At 43.7% G+C, this 24,954-nt stretch overlaps 1 protein-coding gene across 1 annotated transcript; it reads right to left on the bottom strand.

Moving 5' to 3' along the window:
• Positions 1 to 16,420: 16,420 nt before the first annotated feature.
• LOC125524521 (uncharacterized) lies at positions 16,421 to 22,304 on the bottom strand. Its single transcript, XM_087532363.1, has 4 exons — positions 21,888 to 22,304; positions 18,284 to 18,707; positions 17,529 to 17,819; positions 16,421 to 16,675 (listed from the first exon to the last, which is right to left on the bottom strand). Exons 1-3 carry the CDS (start codon positions 22,302 to 22,304, stop codon positions 17,812 to 17,814), a joined length of 849 nt encoding a protein of 282 aa, XP_087388489.1. The 3' UTR covers positions 16,421 to 16,675; positions 17,529 to 17,811.
• Positions 22,305 to 24,954: the final 2,650 nt, after the last annotated feature.

The raw sequence follows: 24,954 nt of genomic DNA, 5'->3' as shown, positions 1-24,954 counted from the left end.
CTTTCTTGTAAATACAGGCTTCTCCAAAAGTCTGTATAAAACCAAATGCTTTGATCACACTATCAAAGCGTTTATTCCAACTCCAAGAGGCTTGCACCAGTCCATAAATGGATCGCTGGATCTTGCACACTTTGTTAGCTCCCTTTGGATCGACAAAACCTTTCGGCTGCATCATATACAACTCTTCTTGCAAAAATCCATTCAGGAATGCAGTTTTGACATCCATTTGCCAAATTTCATAATCATAAAATGCGGCAATTTCTAACATGATTCAGACAGACTTAAGCATCGCTACGGGTGAGAAGGTCTCATCGTAGTCAATCCCTTGAACTTGTCGAAAACCTTTTGCGACAAGTTGAGCTTTGTAGACAGTAACATTACCGTCAGCGTCAGTCTTCTTCTTGAAGATCCATTTATTCTCAATTGCTTGCCGATCATTGGGCAAGTCAACCAAAGTCCATACTTTGTTCTCATACATGGATCCCATCTCAGATTTCATGGCTTCAAGCCATTTTGCAGAATTTGGGCTCACCATCGCTTCTTCATAGTTCGTAGGTTCATCATGATCTAGTAGCATGACTTCCAGAACAGGATTACTGTACCACTCTGGCGCGGATCTTACTCTGGTTGATCTACGGGGTTCAGTAGTATCTTGTTCTGAAGTTTCATGATCATTATCATTAGCTTCCTCACTAATTGGTGTAGGTGTCACAGAAACTGGTTTCTGTGATGTACTACTTTCCAATAGGGGAACAGGTACAGTTACCTCGTCAAGTTCTACTTTCCTCCCACTCACTTTTTTTGAGAGAAACTCCTTCTCTAGAAAGTTTCCGAATTTAGCAACAAAAGTCTTGCCTTCGGATCTGTGATAGAAGGTGTATCCAATAGTTTCCTTTGTATATCCTATGAAGACACATTTCTCCGATTTGGGTTCGAGCTTATCAGGTTGAAGCTTTTTCACATAAGCATCGCAGCCCCAAACTTTCAGAAATGACAACTTTGGTTTCTTGCCAAACCACAGTTCATAAGGTGTCATCTCAATGGATTTTGATGGTGCCCTATTTAACGTGAATGTGGTCGTCTCTAGAGCATATCCCCAAAACGATAGCGGTAAATCAGTAAGAGACATCATAGATCGCACCATATCTAGTAAAGTACGATTATGACGTTCGGACACACCATTACGCTGTGGTGTTCCGGGTGGTGTGAGTTGCGAAACTATTCCACATTGTTTCAAATGTACACCAAACTCGTAACTCAAATATTCTCCTCCACGATCAGATCGTAGGAATTTTATTTTCTTGTTACGATGATTTTCAACTTCACTCTGAAATTCTTTGAACTTTTCAAATGTTTCAGACTTATGTTTCATTAAGTAGATATACCCATATCTGCTTAAGTCATCTATGAAGGTGAGAAAATAATGATATCCGCCACGAGCCTCAACATTCATTGGACCACATACATCTGTATGTATGATTTCCAACAAATCTGTTGCTCTCTCCATAGTACTGGAGAACGGTGTTTTTGTCATCTTACCCATAAGGCACGGTTCGCAAGTACCAAGTGATTCATAATCAAGTGGTTCCAAAAGCCCATCAGTATGGAGTTTCTTCATGTGCTTTACACCGATATGACCCAAACGGCAGTGCCACAAATAAGTTGCACTATTATTATCAACTACATCTTTTGGCTTCAACATTATGAATATGTGTGTCACTACTATCGAGATTTAATAAGAATAGACCACTCTTTAAGGGTGCATGACCATAAAAGATATTACTCATATAAATAGAACAACCATTATTCTCTGATTTAAATGAATAACCATCTCGCATCAAACAAGATCCAGATATAATGTTCATGCTTAACGCTGGCACTAAATAACAATTATTTAGGTCTAATACTAATCCCGAAGGTAGATGTAGAGGTAGCGTGCCGACTGCGATCACATCGACTTTGGAACCATTTCCCACGCGCATCGTCACCTCGTCCTTAGCCAATCTTTGCTTAATCCGTAGTCCCTGTTTCGAGTTGCAAATATTAGCAACAGAACCAGTATCAAATACCCAGGTGCTACTACGAGAATTAGTAAGGTACACATCAATAACATGTATATCACATATACCTTTGTTCACCTTGCCATCCTTCTTATCCACCAAATACTTGGGGTAGTTTCGCTTCCGGTGACCAGTCTGCTTGCAGTAGAAGCACTCAGTTTCAGGCTTAGGTCCAGGTTTGGGTTTCTTCTCTTGAGTAGCAACTTGCTTGCTGTTCTTTTTGAAGTTCCCCTTCTTCTTCCCTTTGCCCTTTTTCTTGAAACTAGTGGTCTTGTTGACCATCAACACTTGATGCTCCTTCTTGATTTCTACCTCCGCAGCTTTCAGCATTGCGAAGAGCTCGGGAATAGTTTTATTCATCCCTTGCATATTATAGTTCATCACGAAGCTCTTGTAGCTTGGTGGCAGTGATTGGAGAATTCTGTCAATGACGCAATCATCTGGAAGATTAACTCCCAATTGAATCAAGTGATTATTATACCCAGACATTTTGAGTATATGCTCACTGACAGAACTGTTCTCCTCCATCTTGCAACTATAGAACTTATTGGAGACTTCATATCTCTCAATCCGGGCATTTGCTTGAAATATTAACTTCAACTCCTGGAACATCTTATATGCTCCATGACGTTCAAAACATCGTTGAAGTCCCGATTCTAAGCCATAAAGCAAGGCACACTGAACTATCGAGTAGTCATCAGCTTTGCTCTGCCAGACGTTCATAACATCTGGTGTTGCTCCAGCAGCAGGCCTGGCACCCAGCGGTGCTTCCAGGACGTAATTCTTCTGTGCAGCAATGAGGATAATCCTCAAGTTACTGACCCAGTCCGTGTAATTGCTACCATCATCTTTCAACTTTGCTTTCTCAAGGAACGCATTAAAATTCAATGGAACAACAGCACGGGCAATCTATCTACAATCAAACATAAACAAGCAAGATACTATCAGGTACTAAGTTCATGATAAATTTAGGTTCAATTAATCATATTACTAAGGAACTCCCACTTAGATAGACATCCCTCTAATCCTCTAAGTGATTACGTGATCCAAATCAACTAAACCATGTCCGATCATCACGTGAGATGGAGTAGTTTCATTGGTGAACATCGCTATGTTGATCATATCTACTATATGATTCACGCTCGACCTTTCGGTCTCTGTGTTCCGAGGCCATATCTGTATATTCTTGGCTCGTCAAGTATAACCTGAGTATTCTGCATGTGCAACTATTTTGCACCCGTTGTATTTGAACGTAGAGCCTATCACACCCGATCATCACGTGGTGTCTCAGCATGAAGAACTTTCGCAACGGTGCATACTCAGGGAGAACACTTCTTGATAATTAGTGAGAGATCATCTTAAAATGCTACCGTCAATCAAAGCAAGATAAGATGCATAAAAGATAAACATCACATGCAATCAATATAAGTGATATGATATGGCCATCATCATCTTGTGCTTGTGATCTCCATCTTCGAAGCACCGTCGTGATCACCATTGTCACCGGCGTGACACCTTGATCACCATCGTAGCATCGTTGTCGTCTCGCCAATCTTATGCTTCCACGACTATCGCTACCGCTTAGTGATAAAGTAAAGCATTACAGCGCAATTGCATTGCATACAATAAAGCGACAACCATATGGCTCCTGCCAGTTGCCGATAACTTGATTACAAAACATGATCATCTCATACAATAAAATTTAGCATCATGTCTTGACCATATCACATCACAACATGCCCTGCAAAAACAAGTTAGACGTCCTCTACTTTGTTGTTGCAAGTTTTACGTGGCTGCTACGGGCTTAAGCAAGAACCAATCTTACCTACGCATCAAAACCACAATGATAGTTTGTCAAGTTGGTGTTGTTTTAACCTTCGCAAGGACCGGGCGTAGCCACACTCGGTTCAACTAAAGTTGGAGAAACTGTCACCCGCTAGCCACCTTTGTGCAAAGCACGTCGGGAGAACCGGTCTCGCGTAAGCGTACGCGTAATGTCGGTCTGGGCCGCTTCGTCCAACAATACCGCCGAACCAAAGTATGACATGCTGGTAAGCAGTATGACTTATATCGCCCACAACTCACTTGTGTTCTACTCGTGCATATAACATCAACACATAAAACCTAGGCTCGGATACCACTGTTAGGGAACGTAGTAATTTCAAAAAAATTCCTACGCACACGCAAGATCATGGTGATGCATAGCAACGAGAGGGGAGAGTGTGATCTACGTACCCTTGTAGACCGACAGCGGAAGCGTTAGCACAAAGCGGTTGATCTAGTCATACGTCTTCACGGCCCGACCGATCAAGCACCGAAACTACGGCACCTCCGAGTTTTAGCACACGTTCAGCTCGATGACGATCCCCGGACTCCGATCCAGCAAAGTGTCAGGGAAGAGTTCTGTCAGCACGACGGCGTGGTGACGATCTTGATGTACTACCGTCGCAGGGCTTCGCCTAAGCACCGCTACAATATTATCGAGGATTATGGTGGAAGGGGGCACCGCACACGGCTAAGAATATGATCACGTGGATCAACTTGTGTGTCTAGGGGTGCCCCCTGCCCCCGTATATAAAGGATCAAGGGGAGGAGGTCGGCCGGCCCCTATGGCGCGCCAAGGAGGAGTCCTCCTCCTAGTAGGAGTAGGACTCCTACTAGGAGGGGGAAAGAAGTGGGGAGGGAGAAGGAAAGGGGGGCGCCGCCCCCCCCCCCTCTCCTAGTCCAATTCGGACCAGGGGGGAGGAGGCACGCGGCCCACCTTTGGCTACCCCTCTCTCTCTCCACTAAGGCCCATATGGCCCATTACTTCTCCCGGGGGGGTTCCGGTAACCCTCCGGCTCTCCGGTTTTCTCTGAAATCACCCGGAACACTTCCGGTGTCCGAATATAGCCGTCCAATATATCAATCTTTATGTCTCGACCATTTCGAGACTCCTCGTCATGTCCGTGATCACATCCGGGACTCCGAACTAACTTCGGTACATCAAAACTCATAAACTCATAATATAACTGTCATCGAAACCTTAAGCGTGCGGACCCTACGGGTTCGAGAACAATGTAGACATGACCGAGACACGTCTCCGGTCAATAACCAATAGCGGAACCTGGATGCTCATATTGGCTCCTACATATTCTACGAAGATCTTTATCGGTCAGACCGCATAACAACATACGTTGTTCCCTTTGTCATCGGTATGTTACTTGCCCGAGATTCGATCGTCGGTATCTCCATACCTAGTTCAATCTCATTACCGGCAAGTCTCTTTACTCGTTTCGTAATACATCATCTTGCAACTAACTCATTAGTTATAATGCTTGCAAGGCTTATGTGATGTGCACTACCGAGAGGGCCCAGAGATACCTCTCCGACAATTGGAGTGACAAATCCTAATCTCGAAATACGCCAACCCAACATTCACCTTTGGAGACACCTGTAGAGCTCCTTTATAATCACCCCGTTACGTTGTGACGTTTGGTAGCACACAAAGTGTTCCTCCGGTAAATGGGAGTTGCATAATCTCATAGTCATAGGAACATGTATAAGTCATGAAGAAAGCAATAGCAACATAATAAACGATCGGGTGCTAAGCTAATGGAATGGGTCATGTCAATCACATCATTCTCCTAATGATGTGATCCCATTAATCAAATGACAATACATTTCTATGGTTAGGAAACATAACCATCTTCGATTAACGAGCTAGTCAAGTAGAGGCATACTAGTGACGTTTGGTTTGTCTATGTATTCACACAAGTATTATGTTTCCGGATAATACAATTCTAGCATGAATAATAAACATTTATCATGATATAAGGAAATAAAATAATAACATTATTATTGCCTCTAGGGCATATTTCCTTCATTAGTATCATTGTGTTACATATGTTTTCACATAGTAACATATAAGTATGTGTTGGTGGTATATGTTACGAACTTTACGATTAGTAACACATAATCATGAGTTGATCATAGTGTTACAAGTTATATTATATGGGGAAATAGAAATACTAAAATCAACTATATACAGAGATCACGAATACCTTCACACATAGAGCCCACGTGCCAAAATGTTTTTTATATAAATACGTTTTATATAGGTAAATAAAGTTTTCATTCTTTGGGCAATATGGTACAAAAACAATACAGTTTGGTACTAAATACTTGTACAGAACTATTTCGATATGGTTGCAGTAAATATCATATTAACCATACTTTTACGCGGTTTTTTGGATGACTTGATGACCATCAATGCAAATGTACATTTGAAAATGATCATGTCAAATTAACAATTTAACGCTGGTACTCACGAAGGAGTGGAAGACCAACAACAAACAATTTCACTTTTGAACATGGTTTTAAAAACCATACTAGACCGCTGGTCCGACTAAAACCCGGAATTGAGGCCTCGTTCAATTTTTTTAGGTGCGCCAGTCTTTAGCAAAAAGCTAGTAATAAAATAACAAGAAAATCATGTGTAAACTAGGAATTGAACAATTGACCTTCAGGCACTGCACGTCCAACAGCCCTACCAACTAGGCTAGCCATAGTTTGTGATTCCATAGTGGATTATAACCAATAAGGCCCTGTTTGATAGCTCAATATTTTCTAAGTATTTTAAAAATACTACAGTTTTTAGGATTATCATGGTTTTAATTACTTTGAGTTGTTTAACAACCACTCAAAAATGTGGTATTAATACTACAGTTTTTCCAATACTGCGGTATTTTCTCTGCGTAAAAAAAAGAACTCCAGACCTCTTTTTTAAAAACAGAGCACGCGAAAAGAACAAGCCCATCGTTATCTTCGATCGCTCCCAAGCCGTCGTGGATGCCCTGTTGTCCGTGGAGCTCGTCTTGACCGGGCGCCATGAACAAATCAAGGATAGGCACTACAATGTGGTGCGTACAGAGTAGAGTACCGTAGTCGATGGGAAGGAGTAGGCTGCTAGACTTGTATCTTTCAACGGCGCAACTACCTCGACGGCGACGCAGACGAAGGCCAAGCCGTTCAGTTCACCAGCGCTTCGCTGTGTGGTGCGCTGGCGGCACTGCTGTCTTGCCGAGCGTTAGCTCCTGGTGCTCCAAGACGCGAAAGAAAACCAAGCCGCAGCCACTCCCGTCAACACGCAGCTCCGCCGCGAGGTGTGACGCGGTGTTGTCGGTGTACTTTGGTAAATGTACACTAAGAGCTTGTGCATTGCATTTAGCTTGGCCGTTCGGTTCAGTTAGTGCATGGTTGTACAAGTTTGTGCACGCCGGTGCTCTGTGCGCCCTTCATCAGTTTGTAACTAGCAACGCATCGTCTGTAACTGGTTCAAACGGCTAGCTAGTTAATATTACGTCGATGCATGCACTCTTGTCAAACACATCCACTGTATTCTAAATACTTCAAAAATACTCTGTTATGTCAAAACTGTAGCATTGGGTACCTACCGACTATATTAATGTAGTTTTTCGATACTTTAGTTTTTATAATCTTTGCTATCGAACATAGCCTAAGATTTATGTGGTTGGAATGAAGTATCTTGACCTCAGCACAAGTGTAGGTGGTTCACTCTTAGAAAATGTATGTTGGAAGTGTAGGCATGTTCTAATGGCTCTCTCCACGAATGAAGAGTGGGTGGAGGGGTATATATAGCCTCCACAGAAAATCTAACTGTTACACATAAATCACCAAACTCGGTGGGACCGAATCATACAACTCGATCAGATCGATTTAGTTCATAATGTGACCGTTAGGGTTTTTGGTGGGACCGACATGTCAACTCGGTGGGACCGATATCATTAGGGTTAGGGTATAACATAATCTCGGTGAGACTGATTACACAAACTCGGTGAGACCTATTTTGGTAATAGACTAACCAGAGAGTTGGTCAGTCAATCTCGGTGGGACCGATTCGCTCTCTCGGTAGGACCGAAACGTCATGAAAGGGAAACACAGAGTTTGCATTGCAATCTCGGTGGGACCGATCGCTCATCTCGGTTGGACCGAAACGTTACGAAGGGAAACAGAAAGATTACAATCCCATCTTGATCAGACCGAGATCCCTATCGGTGGGACCGAAAAGACTAGGGTTTGTGGCAGTGGCTATGTCAAGTGAACTCGGTGGCGCCGGATAGATCAAATCGGTGGGGCCGAGTTTGACTTTTGGTTTGGGATATATTTGGATATGATAAAGTGGTTGAGGGTTGTGAAGCATATCACTAAGCACTTTGAGCAAGAACCTCATTAAGCAACACCTCATCCCCTCTTAATAGTATTGGCTTTTCCTATGGACTCAATGTGATCTTGGATCACTAAAAATGAAATGTAGAGTCTTGTGCTTTGAGCTTGAGCCAATCCTTTTGTCCTTAGCATTTTGAGGGGTCCACTTTCTAATCCATGCCATGCCAATCATTGAGCTTTTCCTGAAATATTTATCTTCAAGTAGCATTAGCTCAATGAGCTATATGTTGTTAGGAATTACCAAAACCACCCAGGGATAGTTGCACTTTCAATCTCCCCGTTTTGGTAATTGATGACAACATATAGATCAAAACTTCGACAAATGATTATAAGATTGAAAAACATCGTCGCTTTGAGAAGTATGTGATAAGCAAGAGCTCCCCCTAAATTTGTGCATTATTTAAAATTTGATTTTGAATGCAAATGCACAATCGATTAGGATCATGGGTTACTCTTCCATGTCACATACATCTTGGTGGAGCGCTCAAAATGATAGAAATTAAAAGCATGCACTCATCACCAAGCAAGTGAATGATCATATATGGAATATAAAGGATAGCATCATTCAACCAAACATTAAGGTAGCATATGATCAACCACATGATCATATAAGTATCTCACGAGTACATAAAGTATCTCACACAAGCACACAATAAAGTAGTTCAACCAAAATAGCAAGAGAGATAAAAAAACTCTCTCGAAGCCTATGATCTATACATATTTCTCCCCCTTTGGCAACAAGTTACCAAAAAGTTTGAAAATGCATAGTGTTATACGTCTCTCAGGCTTGGTCTTCGGTAGGTGGTGTAGGTAGAACTCCAAGGACGAAGGCTTCTGATGAAGTAGTTGGAGCTGATGGAGTGGGTGCTGGAGGTGGCACTGGAGCTGTAGCTGCTGGTGTTGACACTGAAGCTCTAGCATCTGAAACTGGCACTGCAGCAGACCTTGGACCTCGTGGCACACGCTTAAAAGCATCAGTGGTTGCTTTTCCTCTCCTCTCCTCTGCTTCCTCCTGAAGCTGCTCAACTGCAGTCTGAATCTCAGTCACCTTCAGATCAAGATCATAGAATTTTGTTTCCACAATCCTCTCCAGGCTCTCCTGATTCTGAGTCAGGGTGGCCAAGCCCTTCTCAATCCTTAGTATAGCTTGAATCAGATAGCCTAACTAATCTTGCTTGCTCTTCAGGAAGACTCGAGATGCCTCTTCAACACTTGGCATCTGGGAAGCTTTCTTAGCCTTTTCCTTGGCTCTCTTCTCCTGGAATTGAGCTGATGATGGTTCTTCCTCATTCATCACAATAGTATTGTCTTCAAACTCAGGATATAGAGGTAGATGCTCCTTGTCCAGCAAGTAAGTCCATGTGCCCATTTTAGAGTTGATGAGCTCCTGAATGTGTGGAGCATATCCACAACTCCTCTTTTGATCAGCAACAGTCCTTTTGATCGTTTCTACAATCAAGCTCATAACTTTGAACTTCTGGGGGACATAAAAATTTTGCAGCATGTGGATGGAGTGTCCTTGGATCATCTTGTGATCTCCTGACTTGGGTAGCAATGTGTGCCTTAAGATCCAGTTAATGGTAGGCAGACCAGACAACAGATAGTGTATAGATCCAAACTTATGAGTTTCTAAAGCCTTATCAGGGATCTCCTTGTACATGTTTGCCATTGAGTTGTGGTCTTTCTTCTTGGTGGCATACACATCCAAGTCATCGTCATGTTCCTTTGGGGCGTTGATTAGCTTGGCCCATTCATCAACTGTGGACTGGTACCTAGTACCCTCAGACATCCAAACTATCCTCCCATCTGGATAGAAGTGGGCAGTGGAGTAGAACTGCATGATCAAATCATCATTTCATTTGGTGAACTTTTGTCCAACGAATTCATCTACTCCACAAGCCTTAAAGCTGTCATACACTCAAGGGAAGTGATCTTCATTTTCCCGGATGAACTCCCAATCCACTCATTTCATGTCACACACTATGGGTTTCTTGTCAAGCAGAATGGTCTCATAGAAATCTTGTTGTTCCTTTGTATGGAACCTGTAGTCAACTGCAGTCCTCCTCCTAACAGCATAGGGATCAGACTGTCTACACAACCTCAATCCTGCATCTTTCCTGATGTGCATGTCCTCAGCGACTGGGTGAGCATCATTGTGGTCAGGAATTTTGGGCTTCAACTTTCTCAAGACAAGAGAATCATCATCTTCTTCTTCAGCTTCAGGCACTGGGGCCTTGTTCTTCTCAGTAGGTATACTCCTGGTGTTCCTCTTGGGTTTTGGGGGTTTCTGAGCAGCAGCCTTGGGAACAGACTTGGGCTTAGATGGAGCAGCCCGTGACTTGATTGCATCTCCCATAAGCTTCTGAGCCTTAGGAGCTGGTGTAGCATCCTCTTCCTCCTCCTCTTCTTCTGAATCTCTCATAATGGAGGATCTACCAAGTACTCTGGCAGTGGTCTTCTTGACCCTTTCTTTTCTTTTCTTTCCTTCTCCAGCAGCCTCTCCAGATGGCTTGGAGGTTTCAGCAGTTGAGGCTCTAACTTTTAAGGTTGGCACCCTCTTGGCAGGGGCCTTTTTGTGCAATCCAGGCATAGTTGATGCAACTGTGCCATACTCTTTCTTCAGCACCTTTTTCTTGGAGTTGACTTCTTCCTCAACAGCCACATGATCCTCATCCTCAGAATGTGAGGTCTTCTGCTACCTCTTGAGCACTTGCGTTGGTTTTCCCTTGAAGAGGAAAGGGTGGTGCCGCAAAGTGGCGTAAGTATTTCCCTCGGTTTTGAGAACCAAGCTATCAATCCAGTAGGAGGCTACGCGCCAGTCCCTCGCACCTACACAAAACAAATAAATCCTCGCAACCAATGCGATAAGGGGTTGTCAATCCCTACACGGTCACTTACGAGAGTGAGATCTGATAGATATGATAAGATAATATCTTTGGTATTTTCATGATAAAGATGCAAAGTAAAATAAAAGCAAAGTAAAAAGCAAAGTATTGGAAGATTTAATATGATGAAGATGGACCCGGGGGCCATAGGTTTCACTAGTGGCTTCTCTCAAGAGCATAGGTATTTTACAATGGGTGAACAAATTATTGTTGAGCAATTGACAGAATTGAGCATATTTATGAGAATATATAGGTATGATCATGTATATAGGCATCACGTCCGAGACAAGTAGACCGACTTCTGCATGCATCTACTACTATTACTCCACACATCGACCGCTATCCAGCATGCATCTAGAGTATTAAGTTCATAAGAATAGAGTAACACCTTAAGATGACATGATGTAGAGGGATAAACTCATGTAATATGATGAAAATCCCATCTAGTTATCCTCGATGGCAACAATACAATACGTGCCTTGCTGCCCCTACTGTCACTGGGAAAGGACACTGCAAGATTGAACCCAAAGCCAAGCACTTCTCCCATTACAAGAAAGATCAATCTAGTAGGCCAAACCAAACTGATAATTCGAAGATACTTGCAAAGATAACCAATCATACATAAAAGAATTCAGAGAAGATTCAAATATTGTTCATAGATAAACTTGATCATAAACCCACAATTCATTGGTCTCAACAAACCCAGCGCAAAAGAAGATTACATCAATAGATCTCCACAAGAGAGGGGGAGAACTTTGTATTGATATCCAAAAAGAGAGAAGAAGCCATCTAGCTAATAACTATGGACCCGAAGGTCTGAGGTAAACTACTCACACTTCATTGGAGAGGCTATGGTGTTGATGTAGAAGCCCTCCGTGATCGATGCCCCCTCCAGCGGAGCTCCGGAACAGGCCCCTAAGATGGGATCTCGTGGATACAAGAAGTTACGGTGGTGGAATTAGGGTTTTCGCTCCGTCTCTGATCGTTTGGGGGTACGTAGGTATATATAGGAGGAAGAAGTACGTCGGTGGAGCAATAAGGGGCCCACGAGGGTGGAGGGTGCGCCTGGGGGTAGGCGCGCCCCCCTACCTCGTGGCCTCCCTGTTGGTTGCTTGACGTAGGGTCCAAGTCTTCTGGATCTTGTTCGTTCCAAAAATCACGTTCCCGAAGGTTTCATTCCGTTTGGACTCCTTTTGATATTCCTTTTATTCGAAACCCTAAAATAGGCAAAAAAACAACAATTCTGGGCTAGGCCTCCAGTTAATAGATTAGTCCTAAAAATAATATAAAAGTGGATAATAAAGCCCAATAATGTCCAAAACAGAAGATAATATAGCATGGAGCAATCAAAAATAATAGATACGTTGGAGACGTATCAAGCATCCCCAAGCTTAATTCCTGCTCGTCCTCGAGTAGGTAAATGATAAAAACAGAATTTTTTATGTGGAATGCTACTTGGCATAATTTCAATGTAATTCTTCTTAATTGTGGTATGAATATTCAGATCCGAAAGATTCAAGATAAAAGTTCAATATTGACATAAAAATAATAATACTTCAAGCATACTAACTAAGCAATTATGTCCTCTCAAAATAACATGGCCAAAGAAAGTTCATCCTTACAAAATCATATAGTTTAGTCATGCTCCATTTTCGTCACACAATAATGCTCCCATCATGCACAACCCAGATGACAAGCCAAGCAATTGTTTCATACTTTAGTAATCTCAAACTTTATAAACCTTCACGCAATACATGAGCGTGAGCCATGAATATAGCACTATGGGTGGAATAGAATATGATGCCCATCAACGAGGCTAATCAATGAGCTATGGAGATGCCCATCGATTGATGTCAATGTAAGGAGTAGGGATTGCCATGCAACAGATGCACTAGAGCTATAGATATACGAAAGCTCAACAAAAAAAACTAAGTGGGTGTGCATCCAACTTGCTTGCTCATGAAGACCTAGGGCACTTGAGGAGGCCCATTGTTGGAATATACAAGCCAAGTTCTATAATGAAAAATTCCCACTAGTATATGAAAGTGACAACATAGGAGACTCTCTATCATGAAGATCATGGTGCTACTTTGAAGCACAAGTGGAAAAAAAGGATAGTAGCATTGTCCCTTTTGTATTTTTTATTTGGCCTTTCTTTTTCTTTTTTTATTTGGCCTTTCTTTTTTCTTTTTTTGGCCTTTCCCTTTTTTATTTGGCCTTTCTCTTTTTTGGGGGACAATGCTCTATTAATGATGATCATCACACTTCTATTTATTTACAACTCAAAGATTACAACTCGATACTAGAACAAAGTATGACTCTACATGAATGCCTCCGGCGGTGTACCGGGATATGCAATGAACCAAGAGTGACATGTATGAAAGGATTATGAACGGTGGCTTTGCCACAAATACTATGTCAACTACATGATCATGCAAAGCAATATGACAATGATGAACGTGTCATGATAAACGGAATGGTGGAAAGTTGCATGTTAATATATCTCGGAATGGCTATGGAAATGTCATAATAGGTAGGTATGGTGGCTGTTTTGAGGAAGATATAGGGAGGTTTATGTGTGAAAGAGCGTATCATATCACGGGGTTTGGATGCACCGGCGAAGTTTGCACCAACTCTCAATGTGAGAAAGGGCAATGCATGGTACCGAAGAGGCTCGCAATGATGGAAAGGTGAGAGTGCGTATAATCCATGGACTCAAAATTAGTCATAAAGAACTCACATACTTATTGCAAAAATCTACAAGTCATCAAAAACCAAGCACTACGCGCATGCTCCTAGGGGGGATAGATTGGTAGGAAAAGATCATCGCTCGTCCCCGGCCGCCACTCATAAGGAGGAGAATCAAAAGAACACCTCATGTTTTAAATTTGTTACATAACGTTTACCATACGTGCATGCTACGGGAGTTGCAAACTTCAACATAAGTATTTCTCAACTTCACAACTACTCAACTAGCACAACTTTAATATCACTACCTCCATGTCTCAAAATAATCATCAAGCATCAAACTTCTCTTAGTATTCAACACACTCATAAGAAAGTTTTTACTAATCTTGAATACCTAGCATATTAGGATTATTTAAGCAAATTACCATGCTATTTAATACTCTCAAAATAATCTAAGTGAAGCATGAGAGATCAATAGTTTCTATAAAACAAATCCACCATCATGCTCTAAAAGATATAAGTGAAGTACTAGAGCAAAACTATATAACTCAAAAGATATAATTGAAGAATATAGAGTATTCTAATAATTTCCGAATCATGTGTGTCTCTCTCAAAAGGTGTGTACAGCAAGGATGATTATGGTAAACTAAAAAGCAAAGACTCAAATCATACAAGACGCTCCAAGCAAAACACATATCATGTGGTGAATAAAAATATAGCTCAAGTAAAGTTACCAACGGAAGTAGACAAAAAAGGGGATGCCTTTCGAGGCATCCCCAAGCTTTGGCTTTTAGGTGTCCTTAGATTATCTTGGGGGTGCCATGGGCATCCCCAAACTTAGGCTCTTACCACTCCTTGTTCCATAGTCCATCAAATCTTTACCCAAAACTTGAAAACTTCACAACACAAAACTTAAAGTAGAAAATCTTGTGAGCTCCGTTAGCGAAAGAAAACAAAAGACCACTTCAAGGTACTGTAATAAACTCATTATTTATTTATATTGGTGTTAAACCTACTGTATTCCAACTTCTCTATGGTTTATAAACTATTTTACTAGCCATAGATTCATCAAAATAAGCAAACAATACACGAAAAACAGAATCTGTCAAAAACAGAACAGTATGTAGTAATCTGTAGCTAGCGCAAGATCTGGAACCCCAAAAATTCTGAAATAAATTGTTGGACGTGAGGAATTTATCTATTAATCATATGCAAAAACAATTAACTAAATAGCACTTTTCAAATAAAAATGGCAGCAGTTCTCGTGAGCGCTAAAGTTTCTTTTTTTACAGCAAGATTAACAAGACTTTCCCCAAGTCTCCCCAACGGTTCTACTCGACACAAACACTAATTAAACATAACTCAAACAGAGGCTAGATAAATTATTTATTACTAAACAGGAGCAAAAAGCAAGGAATAAAAATAAAATTGGGTTGCCTCCCAACAAGCGCTATCGTTTAACGCCCCTAGTTAGGCATAAAAAGTAAGGATAGATCTAGGTATTGCCATCTTTGGTGGGTAATCCATAAGTGGCTCTCATAATAGATTCATAAGGTAATTTAATTTTCTTTCTAGAAAAGTGTTCCATGCCTTTCCTTAATGGAAATTGAAATCTAATATTTTCTTCCTTCATATCAATAATTGCATCAATTGTTCTAAGGAAAGGTCTACCAAGAATAATAAGACATGAAGGATTGCAATCTACGTCAAGAACAATAAAATCTACGTGCACATAGTTCCTATTTGCAACAATAAGAACATCATTGATTCTTCCCATAGGTTTCTTAATAGTGGAATCCGCAAGATGCAAGTTTAAAGAGCAATCATCTAAATCACGGAAACCTAACAAATAATACGAAGTCTTTAGAATCGTGGAAACACTAGCACTCAAATCACACAAAGCATAGCATTCATGATCTTTAATTTTAATTTTAATAGTTGGTTTCCACTCATCATAAAGTTTTCTAGGGATAGAAACTTTCAACTCAAGTTTTTTTTCATAAGATTGCATCAAAGCATGCGCGTAGTGAACGAGTTGAACCAGCAGTCCGGCCGATAAAAACCTAAACCGGTAGCCTCAACGGTTCAACTGTCAATGCGATTTTTTAGAGTAGGCTTAAGAATTGTAGAGCCGTACAACTATAGCATCAATCAACCACTAAACAACAGTCTAGTAGACCAGTATTGTACTAGCATGAAACCGAAAAAAGAACATTGTTCCAGTGCTAGTAATATTTTTTTTCAGAAGAAGGCGGACACACTCCAGCCAGTACAGCCTTTTTTCAGAAGAACACCCACACACTGGAACCAGCACAACACAAGAATTGTCCGTAGCAGTAAGCAAACAAGCAGTAGTTAGGCAGTGTACATCGCCTAGTTGACGGGGTGGCAAGATGGCTAGGGGCCATCTGTAAGTGCAAGCACAAAAATCACACACGCACAACGCCTAGCACCTAGCTGTAAGTGCAAGCCACAGAAGTCACACACACAAAGGCTGGTTTACAACAACAAAGAAGAAACCATCGAATCAGACGTCCAGGTTTTGACACGAAACAAAAATCCCAAATTAATCAAAACGTCAATTTCGAACAACATAAGTTTAGTTTACAAGACGGTAAATCTAACATAAAGTGTATCTATCTCCAATGACAATCTGTCATACATGAAGCTTAACTTAGTAACAATTTTCTGAAATTTTCTAAGCTTCATGTTTGAAGAGCAAAAACTATGCAAACATATAAAAGTCCACTAAAAGAACGCATAGCTTCATCTGCCAGTTTAGAACAATCCTTCACCTTCACTTGCAAAAATTTCCTGCAAAATAAGAGTCAGGTTATTTTCAATACATATATGGACTGTAATTATAATATATTGTCAACTTAGTGCTTTATGATAGAACATGAGATTTCTTAGTTGGTGCTAAGTTCATATTTGTCAAGTACATATAACATGTATGATCCAGCACACATACGCTTTACTGCACAAACTAGACAGAAACACAAGAGGGCCAGAAAAAATAGTATCGTACACCAAACATACCAGGAAAACAACATATATCTCTAGGAAAAAATAGTATCGTACACCAAGATTGCTAAAACTGTAGTTTTTTGAAAAAATACACATTTATTTCATTTGTTCCCTTGCAGTTCTTCAAATAGAAAAATAGTCTTATGATGATATATATACATGTTTCATCATCAGCTCGGTTTATCTCATGATTTAGCCCTACTAATTACCTTGATTATAAAAGAACCAAGTGCACACACACATCCAAAATACGCATCAACCATGGAAATAATTATATTTTAGAAATATAGAATGGCAAAAAAATGTACGCGATGACGTAATAATAACAACCCTAATGATGCAAAGCATTTTAAAGTTTCACCATCACTAATTCCACGTTCTTTTGCTTCGCCGTGATAGAAACTGTAGAGTTGATATCTCAATACACATTATAGTAAAAAAACGCAAAGATAGAAGGAACTGAGAGTCAGAGAGTGACATATATCGACCATCCAAACATCCAATAATCTAGTAGGTTCCGCTTTAAATTGAAAATCAAATCGTGTTAATATTGATCAATCATTGATCACTGTGAGCTGAGTTGACTGGACACCGTAAGCCAGGTAATGCATGGAACATGAATAGGCAAAAAGGAACATACCTTTTGGGACACAAGAATCCTTATGTAGCCTCTTCCTCTCTGTCAGCGTCGCTTCTGGTACTCGACTACTTGATGATGGGAAGTACCTGGCCGTCGTCCATGCCCAGGCAAGAGAGGCAGACTTGGCTTGGCTCGGTTTGGTCAATTGATCGAACATCTCGTAGGCGAGCTGAGCACGAAGCAGGCAGCAGGCGAGGTGGTGAGGTCGCTAAAGGAGCTTGGAGCAGGAGCGGGGCGAAGATTTGCTGCTGGAGGAGGCCAGTGTTGTCAACGCCGCCCCTGTTCACGTACCTGCAGCAGAAGAGCAGCATCGCTCATCATATACACTAATAATCTCTAGTTCTCTGTCACAAAAAGGACAAAATGAGATATAAATCACCGTATCACCATATACTTCATCACATCACCAACACTAAATAGCAAACCAGAATCAGTACTCAATCAAATGTAAGTCTTTCTCATAGTCATTCGTAAAAAAAAAAGTCTTTCTCATAGTCTCAAACAAGTCTTCCTCATAAGCTCAGAACACCAAATAGCAACACAATAAAACTGAAATATAAATTACCAAATACCAATCTCTAATTCTTTTCCCCAATCTCTCTAATTCTTTATCAACTATTGTCATCAGGTCAGCAAAAGCAACACAGTTTAGTAGTTCTAGTTCACAAACTTCACAAGTTGACGTATCACATATGAATGCTAGGATAGAATAGAAGAATTGGTAATCAGAGTGGAGAAGGAAGAGATCATATTACCAGCGTCGGTGGTCCTGGCGTCCTGGTCGGGAGCGGAGGAAGGCGACCATCGGTCGTCCTGGTCAGGAGCGGAGGAAGGCGACCATCCGTCGTCCTGGTCCGCTAGCTGGAACTCCTGGTCCGCAGTGTGTAGCGGAGGGAGGGCTGGAGTAGCTGGACCTGCAGCGGCTGGATGGCTGGACGCTGGAGACCAGGCGGCGGCGATGGCGTCCCCTGGACGGCTGGGGTCGCTTGACCAGCACGCAGCACAGCGGTGGCGCGGCCGCACGAGGAGGCATCGGAGCGTCCGTCCTGGGCTCCTGGCGGCGCGGGGCGGCGTCGCCGTGCCGTGCAAGGGCGGCGGCGGAAGGGGCGGTGGCGCCCTATAGTGGAAGGGGCGGCGGCGGAAGGGGGCGAAAGTGTCCACCGATTCGGGGGAAACCCCCTAGATTATCCACACGAAAATAAATCAGACGATGGGCTTTTGGACCGGTTCGCTCGTTTTTGGGCTTTTGGACCGGTTCGCTCGTTTTTTGGGCTTTTGGACCGGTTTGCTCGCTTTTTTACCCAAAAAAAAATCATGCCCGGAACGGTCCATGAAGATTAGCCAATTGCCAATGTCACCGGTTCCGGTTTTTTCTCGGTCCTGTCCTTTTTTCAAACTACTATAATCCAAGGTAATAGTGGGGTGGCTGCGATGTCCCATACTCCCGACGTTTGTCTGTCTTCTTTTGTTAGTGGACTCGACTGGCCGGTGTAAAGTCAATCTGTTACCTCCTGGGTCATAGGATCAGGTAGCGACACTACTCACTGGTCAATGCAACATCATCATGCCCATCGTCGTTGTTGTGGCAACCGGCTGTCACCCTCTCGCATCACTGTCATTGCAACATCGTCGGCAGTCGGTCACATCTCAAGCATCCCGTCGACACCACTTTGTAACACCCCCACATGTGTTCTCAGCACCCATCCAAAATCGCCCACCACGATGGTCACAACTTTATCCCATGCCGACCATAGCTCTCATGGGCACTCGCATGGGAGTGACATGATCTTGGTCGAGGCGATCGATCAGGAGCAAGATCTCCCCATATTCTCTGTCGGCCTGTTGCCATGGAGGGGAAGGAAGGAGGAGACTGGATCGATGTGGCAGCCCCTCAGATCCATCGTTCCAAGGTATTTGAAGGTTGCTTCGAATGTCCATTGTTCAACCATATGCGTTGCTACGTCATTCTTCATGAGCAATAGATTAGTTTCTTTTGTTGGGAGTAGGTGTGGTTCCATATTCTCCAACGCTAGCAAGAGTTATGATGACACCACAACAAGGAGTCCATCTATGATAGTTTCGTCGAGGTCTATTCCGATCACTGCTATCAATGTTCACCATCATCTATGGTTAGTACAACCATCGTCGCCGAGGTTCTGGGTGCCGCTAGCTCTCGTGAGGTAGAGAAGCATATGCTCCATTTGGCCGGAGGGATAACAGATCAAGGACACAAATGAATATCATGAGTTGTCGTCAACCTCAATGTTTTTAATATCAATTGGATCGTAACCTCATGCTTAAAGTACCTTGACCAGACAACATCACAATTAAACTTATAGTTTGATCTCTTGTTAGCAAGGGTACACAACGCACATCCTCTTTTCGCCCAAATTAAACTAAATGTCTTAATTCCGCCTCACCAATTTTATCACAAACACGACTCAGTGAATATAAAAGCAAATGTTGATTCTGAATCACAGCCGCCCTCCGGGAATAGTGTCGCTCCCATTGCAGCAGCGACATCGCTCCCAAGGACGCGACAATGCCGCACGTTGGTCACGACAACAACATCGCCCATCGTCGTCGCTCCGGAAATTGACCGCTGATTGTCATGACAACACCGGCGTGCCCATCGTTCCACATCAGGATATCCCGGTCACAACAGCGCTAGTGCCCATGGCAGACCCTCCCCTGCACTCCCATGAGACTTTGTTATATGTTATCTTGCACATGTTATGTAAATACACGTGAGAATGCAAATCATAACTTTATGCTGGTCTATCATCGCCAATGCTTCTTCTCCAGCAGGCGTTGAGAAGCAAGTGGGGAGCGTCTTGTATAGTTTTGTGCCGTCTACTGCTGATTCGCGTGGTGGTGACAATTTCCAAAAAAATCTGGTTTCAGCACTGGTTTGGGGGATGCAGGCAGGCAAATCTGGTGTTCTTCATCGATTTTGTTGGCTGAAAACATCGAATTTGAGGCCCAAGGTGCACGGGGTTGAACCCCGACCGGGGCTCCACAGCAATATGTACTCTATTGTTTTGCGGTGGTGCTTTCTTCGGATCACAAAGCAGTGATGCGATGGTGCTCCGAGGGTTGTTCAGCGCGTGGTGTTTGTCTCCTAGTCCTCCGGCGACGGTGTTACCGGTGGATGGTGACAAGCAAAGATTTGGTTATGCAATCACCCCCCCTCAATGATTTATTTGTAAATTTCTTTTATGTGGGGTGTTTTTTGTTATGTGCCCTGACGGTTGTCCTCTCTGGAATTGTCTAGCCTGAACTACATGTGTAAATGGGCCATTAATGGGTATAAAGTGATACACTGTTCATTACGGGCCAATTTCACCACGGGCCGTTAATGGGCCAAGAGTAAGGGCCTCACATGGGCCGAAAGACGTCATGGGCCATACATGGGCTGTAACTTAAAATGGGATGGAATCATATTGGATGGCCCAGATGACGCTACTGGGCCTAATTCGGATAGGTTGTAACGGGCCCTGGGTTAGCGGGTTGTAAATGGGCTACATGCGAACAGGCCGTTAACAGGCTTTCCTTGGGTCGGCCCGCCACCTTTTAACCAAGTCAAACGGGCCGGCCTTTTCACAGAAATGGGCCTCTGTTCGGTCATGCCACGTGTCGACGTATCATAGGCGCCTTCGGTCCAATGAGTGGATGACAACTGTCCCAACGGTGAGCCGACACGTGTTTCCTCCAGCCAATGATGATTTTACACGTGGAAAATCCCCATTGGTCGGGGCTGTTAGTGGGTTATCGGATCCAAAATCGGACCCGGTGACTTAACGGTGTTCCGTTACGGTGGATGCCACGTGTCGGTCACCCTTGACGAAAGCACTTCTGTTACGCGTGATTTATCGTCATGGAAGTGGACACTTCCGTGATGATAATTTTGGTAATGTCATGGAACACTTCTACGACAGCACAGGTATGACTATCTTGATTCTGTCATAAAATCGTCATGGATGTACATGCATGACAAAAAACGCGACCTACTGTGACAAACACGTATCATCACGGAAGTGTATTTTTTTGTAGTTTCACCGGTAGACCGTTTGTCAAATTTCGTTCCATTTGGAGGTCATTTGATGCCCCAACGGTCTGCGAATCCCTCCTTCTCTTTGCAGCCCAGCACCCCTCCATAACAGCCCACTAGACCATCTAAACCCCCGCCATGCTCTCCGTTGTTGGATCACGATCGTGTGGGCGAAAAACGCACCTCAATATTCCTCTTCTAGCTCCCTCTACCCATAAATAGGTCCTCCCCGTCCAAATCGCAGTCCAAACCCTAGCCCTCTTCCTCCTCGCGCTGCCGGACATGTCCGTCGTCACCCCGCGTCCAACCGGAGCGTGCCACGTGGCCCCGCCGCCGTCTCCCACCACGCCCCGCCGAGCCAATTGCGGGCCCGCGTGAGCCCGGCCGCGCCCGCCGCCGCGCCCCGCGAGCCTGATCGCACCGCCGCCCGTCCTCCTGCTCAACCCGCCCCCGTCCGGCCCCTTCTCGGAGCGCCGACCCCGCCGGCCGGTCACCGGAGGAGTCGCCGCCCCGCACCCCTGCTCCCACCATCGCCCGCCGCCGCCAAGATCTGCGCCGGAGCGCCGCCCGTGCCCCGGTCCGGCCTCCCTGCACCGTTGTTTCAACTCCGGTCGCTGGATCTGTCCATCCCCGCCTCCGTTGCACCTCCCCGTGCCGCGCCGCCGCCGCCATGTCTCGGGATCAAGCAGGAGCTCGTCCCACTCGCTTCGCTCGCCCGACCGCATGGCCTGGCCTGTTGCCCGTGGGTCACGCCGGGCCCAGTGTCATTGGCCACGTGGGCTGCCTCATGCCCAAGGCCCGCTGCAGCATTCCCGCCGGCCTTCCCGATCTCCTCCTCAACTGGGTCGAGCCCATGGATGAGCAGCCCTATTCCTCGCTCTGTGCACAATATAACTATGTGACGCTCAGTGCTGATTTCTACTAAGTCTTTCCGAAATCATATCATGTGTGCATTTTGCAATGATCATAACTATGTGCATGTGGCTCTGTTTGGCATGTATGATATGTCAAATTGTTCATCTCTGAATGCTCCAGATGCTAGTGTCATTTGCATGCATGTTACTGTCCATCTTGATGTCTCAATCATCATTCCAAGAGTGGTAAGTATTATAAACTGCTGAAGTTTGGCATAACTTGTTGTTTTGTCTTTTTCATAGCATTTTGTGTGTTTATCTTTTGAGGATCATTTCAACATGTTTTAGGAGCATCTTAATGCCATCTTTACAATGATGCAATCAATGTATTTTTATGTGCCTTGTGGTGACTAGCACAAGCTTGCAAAGTGTGCTACTTGATATTTGCTGTTTTCTAAGACTTGGTGATTTTTGCAAGTCTGTAATTGTTACATTGTTTTCTGTTAACTTCATGATGCCATGTTGTGAGCTTGTTATTAATTAATCTATGCCTCTTTTGGATATGCTCCAGTTACATGATCTGAAGTATGCTATGAGTACTTTGTCCACATGCCAAGTTTGTTAATTTTGGACTTAATATCACCTCTATTCCAAGCTTGCAAACATGCTATGCTAATGTTGCTGTTTTACACTTGCTGAAACGGTTACAACATTCAAACTTGTCTTGATGGTTCCCACTAGTCCATGAGTCAAATGTATATGATGCCTTGAGGTTATTTGCTCCTTGTTATGTGTACTTTGATTCCATGCCCTTGGTTGCCATATAACTTGTTGTAGCTTGTATCTTTCTTGCTCTCGAGTTGCCATCATGCTAAATCTGTCAACCCGTTAACAACATGTTCCTTTTTGCAATTATCATAGTAATTACTCCATGCATCATATGAATTTGTGCCCTTGGACTAATTTGAAGTATATGATGTCTACTACATGCCCATGTCTTTAGCATCATTACTAAAGTTGCTATGCTTGCTGTTATGTGCCTCCAAAGTCAGCATCATAATGTATTGTTTTGCATTCCCCGATTTCCTCTAAGTCTGAGAATCATCTTTTATCAGAGCATCTCCAACAGCCGCGCCAAACTAGTGCCGCACCGCAAAATTGCCCATTTTAGCGCATGGAACCAGTATAGTGGCTCCAGCGAGCGTGCAAAAACTGCGTGTGTGGCATATCTAGTTCAGCGCGCGGGCTGAAACTCCATCGCGCGCCGCTTATTTGCTGCGCCCGCTCCCGCGCGCTGGACTCTCGCACGCTCGCTCGCAACTCACCCCCCTCCAGCCGCGGCGCCGCCGGCACCGGCGCCATCTGGCGACCGTTCCGGCGCTTCCCTGGCCAATCCCCGCACCGCGACAGCTTCCTCCGCCCCCCTCTAGTCACCGCCGCCCCTCACGCGCGTCCGTCCTCCGACGAACAGCGCCCAGGCGCTCATTGGCGCTCGGCGCCCGCAAGGTGTTCGACAAAACGCCTGCAAGGTATGTATTGCTCAAACTTCATGAATTTGGTGCATGTTGATTGTAGTTTTTATAGCATAGTATTGAACATTGTAGATGAGTTCGTCGTATGATTCTTCCAAAGAAGAATTTGATATGGAAGAGGGGAGGATCTTGCAATGATCCTAGCTATGCACATCAATAAAAAACCGAAGCATGGTGGTTCGGTTATGGGTCGGCAGAAAATTTGGAGGGATAGGATTGATGCCCACAACAGATTGATCAGGAATTATTTTGCGGAGAATCCCACATACCCGGAGTCGTACTTTCGTCGCCGGTTTAGGATGAGCACCGAGTTGTTCAGGCGCATTATAGAGAAACTAGCGAGTCATGGCCGATTTTTTCAACAAAGGAGGAATGCCGCCAGAGAGCTCGGGAATAACACCTTTCAGAAGATGACAGTCGCTTTGCGTATGTTGGCATACGGTATCCCGGCTGATTTAGTTGATGGTCACTTGGCTATGAGTGAGACCCAAGCCATCATATGTGTCAAGCGGTTCGCAGTCGGAATTGTGCAAGTGTTTGGCCAAGAGTATTTGAGATCTCCCAATGCTGAAGACGCCACAAGGCTATTGGAGATGAACAAAGCTCACGGTTTTCCTGGTATGCTTGGCTCAATAGATTGCATGCATTGGAGTTGGAAGAATTGTCCAAAGGCATGGCATGGGCAATTCCACGGCCAAAAAAAGGGTTCCACTATAATCCTTGAAGCGGTGACTGATTAAGAGACTTGGATTTGGCATGCATTCTTTGGAATGCCTGGATCTTTGAATGACATCAATGTTGTCAACCGGTCACCACTGATGAATAAGATTGCAAATGGTGATTTGCCACCGGTGCAGTTTGTAGCAAATGGTCGTACATACAACTATGGCTATTATCTAGCGGATGGCATCTATCCAAAGTGGCAAACCTTTGTGAAGACGCTGAAAAGCCGGAAGGTAAGAAAAATCTTGATTTCCACAATGCTCAGG

The sequence above is a fragment of the Triticum urartu genome, chromosome 7A, assembly GCF_056163025.1.
Source record: "Triticum urartu cultivar PI428250 chromosome 7A, HENAU_Tu73, whole genome shotgun sequence".
Taxonomy (NCBI): Eukaryota; Viridiplantae; Streptophyta; class Magnoliopsida; order Poales; family Poaceae; genus Triticum; species Triticum urartu.
This window is presented reverse-complemented; position numbering and strand designations above follow the sequence as displayed.